Genomic DNA, 11297 nt, shown 5'->3' with positions numbered 1-11297 from the left:
ATCATCGCTCGTAAGAAGGGTCACAGCGTACCAGTATTTCGACTATGAAATATTCTCGAATTTAATTTACGATGAAGCCTGGATTCGTATTTGTTGAAATGCAAATTTTTTATATTACTTTAGGGTTAAGTAATGGTTGAACTGTTTATTCAGACTTGTCCAAACTACTCATTTAGATAGTTGCCGTTCAACTATAACTAACGGTGTTTTAAGTAGTTCTAGTCCTATTTACAGTTGCATATTTTCAAACTGAGTAGTTCTAGTTCTAGTTCTAGTTTCTAATTTTGAAAAGTGAGTGGTTCTATATGTAATTGCAGATATTGAAAAGTGAGTAGTTCTAGTTCTGGATTTAGATTTGAAGAAATAATAGTTGCCGAACAATTAGTATGCACGTGTTGTCGTTATGCGTGATTCGAGATACCGGTGTTCATTTGAATGATGTTTATGCAGCCACTGGTAGCTCAGAGCCATCACTGCTCCCCCATTTCAAAGTCAAAACCGCGTATTTTGGAAATGTCAATTCTATGTCTGATATTTCTGATAAAATAAAAATCAATGTGTCGCCATGTAAAATGAAATCCGTTTCAGTACGGTTATTAACATTCAATGACTTGGGAACCCCTACGCTAGACATGGGAAATTATTTTTCAGAGAATGAGCAGCATGAAATACGTGAGCGAGCTAAGTCAAAGCTTTGCTCTACGTTGTTGTTTGTGGTATTCGTGGTGTTTGTCGACTACTATGATCATTTACTCCAGGCCGATATTTCTTATTTTTGTTTACGTATTTGCCGACTTGTAGCACGGCCTACTTCTAGGCTTTTAGTAAGACACCTGGTTACGCGGATGAGAGGGCGAGGAGGAGCCCAGATAAACCTCAAACATTTAGGAAGGAATTCCGAAGTCGACCTCGATCGGAATCGAACCCACATACCTAGTTGTGTTGTAGCTGTGGATTATACCATTACGCTATCTCACCACACATTCGCTCTGTATTCTGTTGTGTAATAATTTTCCTTGGTCTGGTTTTGGTTCTGAGTAGTTCTAGTTGTAATTGTAGTTGCGTTTTTTTTAAGTAATTTATACAAGTCTGTGTTGCATATAGTACACACTGCACTCGTGGCACTCGTGGCACTCGCGGCACTCTTTGGAAATTAAAAACTTTACGCGGCACACCGGCACAGTGGTTCTGAACTTTTTTGGCATACGGCACCTGCAAACTACTAGAATACTTAGCAGCACCCACTTCAGTAGTAACTTTGACTAATGCGACCACCTCTGCAGTCAATCCAGTTTTTGTATTAAATTGAACAGTTCTAGCGAAAACAAAACAATATATTGAATTTCATCACAAACAAAGTCAGTGCGAAATTTGCGCTTGACTTCTAGCGCATATCCTTTCAATGTCTGGACACACATTTTACATTGCTACTCTCACGCTTGTCTCTGCTTCAAAAGTCAGTAACTTCATTCTTTTTTTGGTTTGTATGTTGACCAGAACGGATATCCCGTCTCGCGCAGGTACGACTTGGAAAATTGAAATAAAATCACAGTTGCCTTTTCTCCAAGGTAATGATAATCCGTCAGGATTTTATTACATTTCATTGGACCATAACTTCATGTCTACTTCATTACATATGTCAATCAGCTCTTCCTCATTTTTGAGATTTTAAGTAAAATGGGTTTCCTGCGGAAAAAATGAGCGTCTTACCCATGCATCGTTTTCTGTTACTATATTGTTGGAAAATAAGTGCTTATTTATGCATGCAAACATTTGAGATGCTGAACAACTAACGGCACGATTTCGATTTTATTCGTTCGGAGAAATTGGAGAACGTGCTACAATAAGATCCTGCTCGGAATGACCACACTTTGAATTTCTCTTGCAATTCTCTAAGTTTATCTGTTGCAGATAAGAGATTTCATTCTCGCCTGCGTACTGGAATTTGTCTTGTTTAAGTGGTCAGATATATCTACGAAATATGCAAATATCTCTAGACATGACCCAAATCAAATAGTCTTCGAATCGGATTATTTTACATGGGAATCGTTTTCAAATAATCTGCAGTTTGGGCGCAAACATTTTTTCACAATTCTCGTGCAAGCCGGAAGAATAGCTTTTTCCGCTTCCGTTTGAGGCTTTGGATTTTTAGCTTGCACCTCCGTTACCACTTAACTGACCTGCTGCGATCTAGTCGAAACTTTAAACGTTTTGGTAACCGAGGCCAGAAAGTTCGGTAACTGATATGACTGGATCAACCTTACTTCTCGATTGTCATATTCGTCGCCGGAAACATAACGTTATGCTGCAAACCTACATTTTACCCGAAGTGTCGGCATCGAAATGTGGATTGTTATGTTTGTAATTCGAATTTTGAAGCGCCAACGTCACTTCTTATATCGTTCATTTCTCGTTGGTGATTGGGGAGACAATGAGTATTACTGTATCGTCATACTGGCGCCGCCGTGTTTGCACTTCTCTGCGGTCAAACTACGTATTGTGCAAAACTAACCTCTGCCTTCAAGGCACGCGATATGTCGGGTAATGCGAGTACGCTGGGGAAACGTATTGCGGGCATAATATAATTTTAGATTCATCAAATATACGAACTTCACAACAAGCTCGATTTAGATTGTTGATCGTTTGCTATATCCTAGAATTGATCTGCGCCTCATTTCAGAATTTCAAAGGAATCGCTCGCGGCACACTTGCGAGACGTAAATGGCACACTAGTGTGCCGCGGCACACCGGTTGAGAAGCACTGACACAAAACCTATCAAAAAGGTGCGTGTTCACACGAACCCGAACCTCTCAGGGGTCCAGGCCATCCCTAGTGCATATAGTTGTAATGCAGAATAAACACTACTGTAGTTCGAACGCTCGTGTAAATAAAACGGTTTTGTTCCACAGGATGGCGGCTGATGAAGAAAAGTTTCGCCGTAGATTGATGTTGTGACTCTTGCAACTGGCAAGCGTTTCTGCGACTGAGAACGTAACACCCATATAGGATTGTAGATGGTCAGTAGGTAACAAAGATACGCGAGTGCACTTCTCTCCGTATATTCGAAAACATTAAGAAATGAGGTGTCAATATCTCCGAACTGTTCGTTATATGGTTACCAGAGTGAAATTGGGTGGTTATACTGGTGCCAGTGATCATTCTCTACATTTGGTGTATCGAGTTCGGCCCATATGGTGATCGTTTTGGGGCTCTGACAAGAGGTGACCAATAGCCTAGTCCTAATGAATTCACGACACTGTGTTAAGAAATAGACTCCGGAATGTAAAGGTTAGGCAAAGCATCGCTGGTGTGACGTCATATTGACAATATATAGTGAGCGTGCAGATTTTTGTCTACGAAAATAGGGTAACCGTATTGAGCCTTTTTCAGTAGTTGAATTGACTCTGTTGTGGTGATTGTCTGCACCAGCGTACACGCGGGACATTGAGGTTCAAAATTTAAACTCCGTTTTTTTGACATGCCAATTCTTTAATGTTTGTGAGATCATATGCAATTAGGCAATTGGTATCATACTGCTTTTTCGTCGAATTCGTCCCTTGTCGCGAGAGGCCGGTCACGCATTAATCTGTGTGCCTATGAGTCGACGTTCGTCAAAATACGCCAAGCTAGTTAGTGCCAGCAAAAGGAGTTCGTCTTTTATCTAAAAACCGTACATTGCGCTTAAGCGGTCTTTTCGTCCCAATTCCTTGATAGTTCATGCATGTGACCTCATATTTGGTGATACATTGTTCTTTCCAATTCTCTTTCGGTTGCTGACGATTTCCCCTGGTGAGTATCAGGGAGAGTTAGTTTCATGTGCTAGGTCAATCTGTTAAAAATGTATGTTAAACACGTTGAACTTGGAATCATATATATTTTCTTCAGTGTAATAAATAAAAGTGTTCTGTGGAACTCCTACGATCATTTCAACAAAAAGACCGACATGGAATCTGAAAAATCAACTGTTGATCAGGGCTTGAAAGATCGCCCAAACGATATCTCCGGGAAAGAGTCTTCTCAGAAAATTGACAAGCTTCATACGCACGTGCGTGTTCCCATGAAAAATCATATAAATGATGTATGTGGCAGAGCATTCACTCTAAAGAATAACCTCAGATGTCATATAGACATGCGTGATGGCATCAAAAATCAGAAATGTGATGTATGTGAGAATGCATTTACTAAGAAGGCGCAACTCAAGGGTCATATGGATATGCATGCTAGCATCAAAAATCATGAATGTGATGTATGCGGGAAAGCATTTACTGGGAAGGCGCACCTCAAGAGTCATATGAATGTGCATTTTGGCATTGAAAATCATGGGTGTACTGTATGTGGGAAAGCATTTACTAGGATGGGATACCTCAAGCGGCATATGAATATTCATACTGGCATCCAAAATCATACATGCGATGTATGCGGGAAAGCATTTACCACGAAGGGCGACCTCAAGAGTCATATGGATGTGCATTGTGGCATTGAAAATCATTGGTGTACTGTATGTGGGAAAGCATTTACTAGGATGGGTTACCTCAAGCTGCATATGAATATGCACACTGGCATCCAAAATCATAAATGCCATGTATGTGATAAAGCATTCGTGTGGAAGACTAACCTCAAGCTTCATATGGACATGCATGCTGACATCAAAAATCATGAATGTGATGTATGTGGAAAAGCATTTACTCAGTATGGTCACATCAAACGTCATATGGATATGCATGCTGGCATCAAAGATCACGGATGTGATGTATGTGGAAAATCATTTACTCGGAAGGGTGACCTCAAGCTTCATATGAATATGCATGCTGGCATCAAAAATCATGGGTGTGATGTATGCGGGAAAGCATTTACCACGAAGGGCGGACTCAAGAGTCATATGGATGTCCATTGTGACATTGAAAATCATGGGTGTACTGTATGTGGGAAAGCATTTCCTAGGATGGGTTACCTCAAGCGGCATATGAATATGCATACTGGCATCCAAAATCATAAATGCCATGTATGTGATAAAGCATTCGCGCGGAAGACTGCCCTCAAGCATCATATGGACATGCACGCTGGCATCAAAAATCATGAATGTGATGTATGTGGGAAAGCATTTTCTGAGAAGGGTGACTTCACGCGACATATGAATATGCACACTGGCATCAAAAGACATAAATGTGATATATGTGGAAAAGTATTTACTCAGTATGGTAACATCAAACGTCATATGGATATGCATGCTGGCATCAAAAATCATGAATGTGATGTATGTGGGAAAGCATTTTCTGAGAAGGGTGTCCTCAGGCGACATATGAATATGCACAATGGCAACAAAAGACAAAAATGTGATGTATGTGGGAAAACATTTACTCATAAACATGTCCTCAAGTATCATATGGATATGCATGCTGGTGTTAAAAAACACCATATGGGTATGTGATGTATGTGGGAGAGCTTTTACTCGAGAGGGTGACCTCAAGTTTCATATGAATATGCATGCTGGCAACAAAAACCATGAATGTGATGTATGTGGGAAAACATTTACTCATAAACATGTCCTCAAGTATCATATGGATATGCATGCTGGTGTTAAAAGCACGAATGTGATGTTTGCGGTAAGCCATTCATTATGAAGAATGTGCTAAATTTCATATGGAGATGCATTCAGGCATTAAAAATCTGATTTATGTGGAAAGGCATTTACTCGGAAGGATGACCTCAGTCGTCATATGGATATGCATGATGGCATCAAAAATCATCAATGTGATGTATGTGGGAAAGCATTTACTCAGAAAATTGACCTCAGTCGTTATATGGATACGCATGATTGCAGAAAAAGTGTTAAATATGATATATGTGGCCAGGTATTCGCCCATAAGAATAACCTCTGGCTTCACATGAAGATATATGCTGTCATCAAAAAACATAAATGTGAAGTATGTGGGGGAGAATTCACTCACAAGAATAGCCTCATGCTACATATGAAAAAAAAACGTTGATGAATCAAAAGTCATGAATGCGATATATGTGGAAAAGCATTCAGTCATAAGTGTCGACTCCAGCCTCATATGGATATACACGCAGGCATCACAAAGTGAGAATGTGATGTATGTGTTAAAGCAATTTTTGGAAAGCGTGAGCTCAAGATCTATATGGATATGCATGCTGGTGACAACAATCATGAATGTGATGTATGTGGAAAAGCATTTTCTCAGAATAGTCACCTAAAGCTTCATATGTATATACATGCTGGCATCAAAAATCATAAATGTGATTTATGTGGGAGGGCGTTTACTCGGAAGAATCACATTCAGCGACATATGAATGTGCATACTGGCAGCAACAATCATGGATGAAATGCATGGGGGACAACATATACGAAGGGGTACTCCAATGGTGAATTCATTAACATGTAATACATTCAAGTATCTGAAAAACGTTTTTTTTTTCATCTCCGTCCAATTAGTCGATTTTGTTCTCCAATATTTCCTGACGTAAATTCATGGACGTTTCATAAAATGCATAGGAATATTCACATGTACAATTGCAGTCGATATGTGGCAGTCGTGCTCTATACCGCTACCTGTTATAGTAGTGATGTCTTGTGTTGCTCCTGTGTCTTTCGCGTCTAGCCGCTTCGACGGTTAGACGCTTAATAAAGTCTCTGCAGCAGTTCTTGTAACGTGGGTGATTATTACTGATATTTGTACAGACCTGTGTTCTGTTAGCTGGTTTAGTATTTAATATCTGAAGTTTTTGAGATTCAGACATTGTGGATAGACCATCTCAAGAACACTTATCTGAGCTGAGTGTAGAATGAAGACACAGAAACTTACTCATAGAAGTTCTAATTTAAGACAGTAAAATTATACATGCCATGGGTGGCTTTGGTGCAATCTGCAATGCATGTGCTTGCTCAATGTGTGTCTCTCTAAAAAAGTCATTCATAATTTGAGGAGTTTTCAGATATAAAAAGATTTCAAATTATTGAAGGATGCACAGAACACAATTTTGATTTTCGCGATTTCCAGTTGCCAAATATCTTAATTTTGGGGTACTCTTCCCCCAAGAAAAAATACGCAAGATTTATAGAAATGGGCATATCGGCGTTGGCCATTACCGCACCACGGTGCACCAAGACCTATGAAGGTTTAGATCAGTGGTTCTCCTCATCCGGGAGTCAACGAAGCGTTTTCAGGGGGTCCGCGAAACCTCTAAATTTGTAACGTGAATGATAACCTATTTTTTATATTAGGAAAGGCATGACGGTTTCGCTTCATAATTGCTAAAAGTTTAGGACTCACATCATTAAAATGGTCGTCTGAGATGACACATCCTACTGTTTACAAATGTTTTGTTGGGGTCTGTGGAAAAATGAAATGTTAGAGGTAGCATTCTGGATTTGGAGTTGTCAAAAAGTCTCATCAAATTAGCAAACAGTCGTTTGAAATATAACTTCCTCATTTATTTTCCTAATCTGTCCCAATGAAGGAATTGAAACCTCGCCAATGAATCCCTTTACTCCTGTGATATAACCACTAAATAACAAGTTCAGATGACAGATATAAACGACTAGGCTGGACGTGATATGTTTATTAAAAACACACACCAAAAACATGGCGTCGAAAGCGTTGCGCATTAATATTACAATGGATTTTTGGCACTCGTTCATATCCAATCGAAGTCACGGATTTTTAAGACAATAAATACAGCTGCAAAATTAGCTACTAATTAATAGAAATATATCAAATTTCTACATATACTGTGATGCTATTTTCAAGAAAAGTCATTTTGTCGCTGTTCATCACCAGCCTACAATCAGTATTTGCACGAGATAGATGACGGTTGAGCGATAATTGAGCTAATTTTGAACGGGTCCGTTGTTGTCCAAAAGCGGTCCGCGAAGAAAAAAAGGTTGAGAACCAGTGTTTTAGGCCATGTAACATGCGACTCCAAGAAGTGTGCCAAAACGATTGGCAGCGAGAAAACCTTGGTCGAATAGGACTACCCATATGATGACCGAAAACTTCGTTATATACACAAAATACATATATTTTTAATTGTCCACAGGCACCTAAATGACTGCCGCTGAATGTTCCTGTCTTAGCAACCAAACTCAAAAGACAAATACCATCCCGCAGGTACGAAGGACGTCACGAAATCACATCATGATACGGAGTCATACCAACGGGCCATACAGTTTCAAAGACACCTCGGTCAGCTCTACCGGTAAATCTCATTACGTGAGCAGAGGGGACAAGAAATTGATTGCAATATATATGCAATTCCCGATCTTATTGACCGATTTTATCATGAATTATCTAAAAAATTTGCGCTTGGCGCTGGCTCACTAATCAGTTCGTCTAATTTCGTGGACAACGAACAACGTGATTTGGGGTAGGTTTATCACCCTAGGGGAGCCCAAGACCCAAATTTTGTGGAGAGGCTGAGGAAGTGCTATCTCGTTCGTGATCACGGGTATACGCTTGCAGATGTTCAATTATTATTGCGGTGGGTCCTACCTTTTCAAACACACCTCACTCAGCTCTACCTGTAACTCTGATTATGGGAGCAGAGAGAGGATAAAAATCGATAGCAATATATACGCAATGCCCGATCACATTGACGGATTCAATCATGGATTATAGACATTTTTCGCGCTTAGGGCGTTAAGGTCAGAAAGGCGGACTCAGTAAACGGCCTCCAATGTAGCTGACAAGTAGCAGTAAACAGCGTGCAGCCTAAGGGGGTCTGAGGGCGAAGCCCCTCTGATGTTCGGTTTATCATCATATGGGGCCAAGACCAACGTTTTAGGGGATGGGCGAAGTTTTGTTACGGTCATGTATATAAGCATGGTACTGCGGAGGGATCATCTCAGTGACGTGCGGTCAGGAAGGGGATTGAGGCAATACCTCACCTGTCGTCTGGACGAGTATAAGTTAATTGCCAGTCGTGCCTCACCTCGATAACGCAATTCATCATGGACAGCAGAGAATTTATAATAACTAGCATCAATCAAATGGTATCGACGCACTGATTCCGTAAATCCAAATATTAACAATGCCTGAATACCGGAATCCCCTCAAATCGACCAAGGGATGTGAAATTCTGAGCACTAAGCACTTAGAAACTATTGACATCTAGCGCCATGGTTCTCTCTCTCTCTCTCTTTCTCTCTCTCTCTCTCTCTCTCTCTCTCTCTCTCTCTCTCTCTCTCTCTCTCTCTCTCTCTCTCTCTCTCTCTCTCTCTCTCTCTCTCTCTCTCTCTCTCTCTCTCTCTCTCTCTCTCTCTCTCTCTCTCTCTCTCTCTCTCTCTCTCTCTCTCTCTCTCTCTCTCTCTCTCTCTCTCTCTCTCTCTCTCTCTCTCTCTCTCTCTCTCTCTCTCTCTCTCTCTCTCTCTCTCTCTCTCTCTCTCTCTCTTTCTCTCAGTAATCTTGAGATTTTCTTCGCGATTCAATGCGACTTCATTCGATCGATTTTAGCTTCACAGTACATATGCGAACAGCAGAAGAAAATGATGAGCCCCACAACGTAATAAGACTTGGCAGACAATGTTCCTCTCTAAAGAAATTTGTTTTTGTTACGCATAGGCGATTCCGATCTTTCCACTACCAACAATCGTGATGGGAGGTCAAGGAGAAACAACAAAGTGACTAATAACAATCGATCAACCCATACAACTCTCCCAGTGAATCTATATACATGGACTGAAAAATATTAAATATTTGATAGCAATATGTGTATCTACTAATATGAGACGTAATTCAATCGTGAATCTGAAAAAATGTTCGCATAACCATAACGAATCCAAGGAACCATTCCAAACGGGACCAATCAGGATTTCGGTGCGTACAGTAAGACGATATGAAAAAGTAGATTAGTCAATTTTTTTGTCAATTTTGTCAATGTCTGTATAAATTGTGACTAAACATGTGTTTCACAACCATTTTGAAGATACGATTATTGAAGATTAAACTCAATTCGTATTAGAGAAAGCTTGACAAACTCAAACTCCGGCAGTCGCGCTCAACGGAGTATAGGCTGACTTCAACTTCATTTGAGCAAATTTCTGATAATCTTTGAAGATTAAGTGGAATTCCTACGTGCAAGTCATTCATTACTTTATAGCTTTGGCAGTAGCCTAAATCTCTGTGCGCTAGGTCGCTATTGTTGTTTGCTGGCGGACTACACTGCCTAAGACAGACTTAAATGCAATATAGGTTGCTTGGTGTCGTCCTCAATTGGCTATAAATCAACACAATTTAATTCATTTCCAAAACTGATCAAATTTAGCATGGCAGGACAGAACGACCCTGTGCTCTCTGTAGTCACTACCAGCATCAGGATTAGTCTCAGTGCAACCTACCTTGAAATTCGTTGATGTCCTTTTCAATGTTTTTTTGTTATTTTCAAACAAGTTTGTGGAAGTTTGTCAGCGATGTAAAAGACTAAACAACTGTAATGCGGATTCAAAATTGGCGTAAGATATACCTTATGTATACTATTATATCAGGAGTGGGCAGCCCGTACGGCCGCATGCGGCCGTCGACGCCTAATTCAATTAGTATGTGTTGGCAGCCGTAGAAATGCAAATTGCAATTACGAATTCACTCCCGAATTTTCGAGAGATTTTATTTAATCTTGAAATTTTCCTCGTGTTCCGCGCAATTCAACAAGACTACATTTTTCGATTTTGATGCAATAGCGCCCTTCTTAATTGGAGCAGGTTTGGAATCCTCAAGAAATAACAATTCATTCGCGGCTCTGAAAAGGTTTCGCGCTCAGCGCGACAATACGCACTCCAAGCAACTATTCATAACATTGCCACTCGCGATATCGGTGCGTACAATAGGCCGTTGTGAGAAGTAGAATAGTATGGAGTTCAGCGGGAATGGATATGGACAGTTCACCATAAGTATTTTGCGTCCAGATCGTTCATTGCGGCTATGCCCTGGAATGCGGCCTTAGGCTACATAAGTAACCGAAATGGAGGAAGGTTGCCCACCTCTGTATTAGATGATGTGCTCTTTTTGACATGACAATAAATGTAAGGGGGGTCGGTGGGCGCGATTTTTTTTGACCATCGCCAAGGGGGGCACGTGTCAAAAAAGGTTGAGAACCGCTGATTTAGTTCATTGCGGATATGCCCTGGAATGTGGAAAAGTAATTGATATGCGGCCGTCAATAGCAAAAAGGGTCGGCCCCCGATGTCTTAGAAGCCTATATGTTCTGTAAATTGACCAGAATATTTCTCAACGTAGGCGTTCACACGCATGCTTCTAGTTTATTCCGTGTTCAAGACTATCGC

General features: G+C 40.5%; 1 protein-coding gene across 1 annotated transcript; it reads left to right on the top strand.

Annotated features, from left to right (window-relative positions):
• Positions 1-2922: 2922 nt before the first annotated feature.
• LOC145447873 (uncharacterized) lies at positions 2923-6671 on the top strand. Its single transcript, XM_080326142.1, has one exon. It carries the CDS (start codon positions 3840-3842, stop codon positions 5427-5429), a length of 1590 nt encoding a protein of 529 aa, XP_080182268.1. The 5' UTR covers positions 2923-3839; the 3' UTR covers positions 5430-6671.
• Positions 6672-11297: the final 4626 nt, after the last annotated feature.

Source organism: Botryllus schlosseri, chromosome 1 (assembly GCF_051294905.1).
Source record: "Botryllus schlosseri isolate E-star chromosome 1, Bs_hap1, whole genome shotgun sequence".
Lineage (NCBI taxonomy): Eukaryota > Metazoa > Chordata > Ascidiacea > Stolidobranchia > Styelidae > Botryllus > Botryllus schlosseri.
This window is presented reverse-complemented; position numbering and strand designations above follow the sequence as displayed.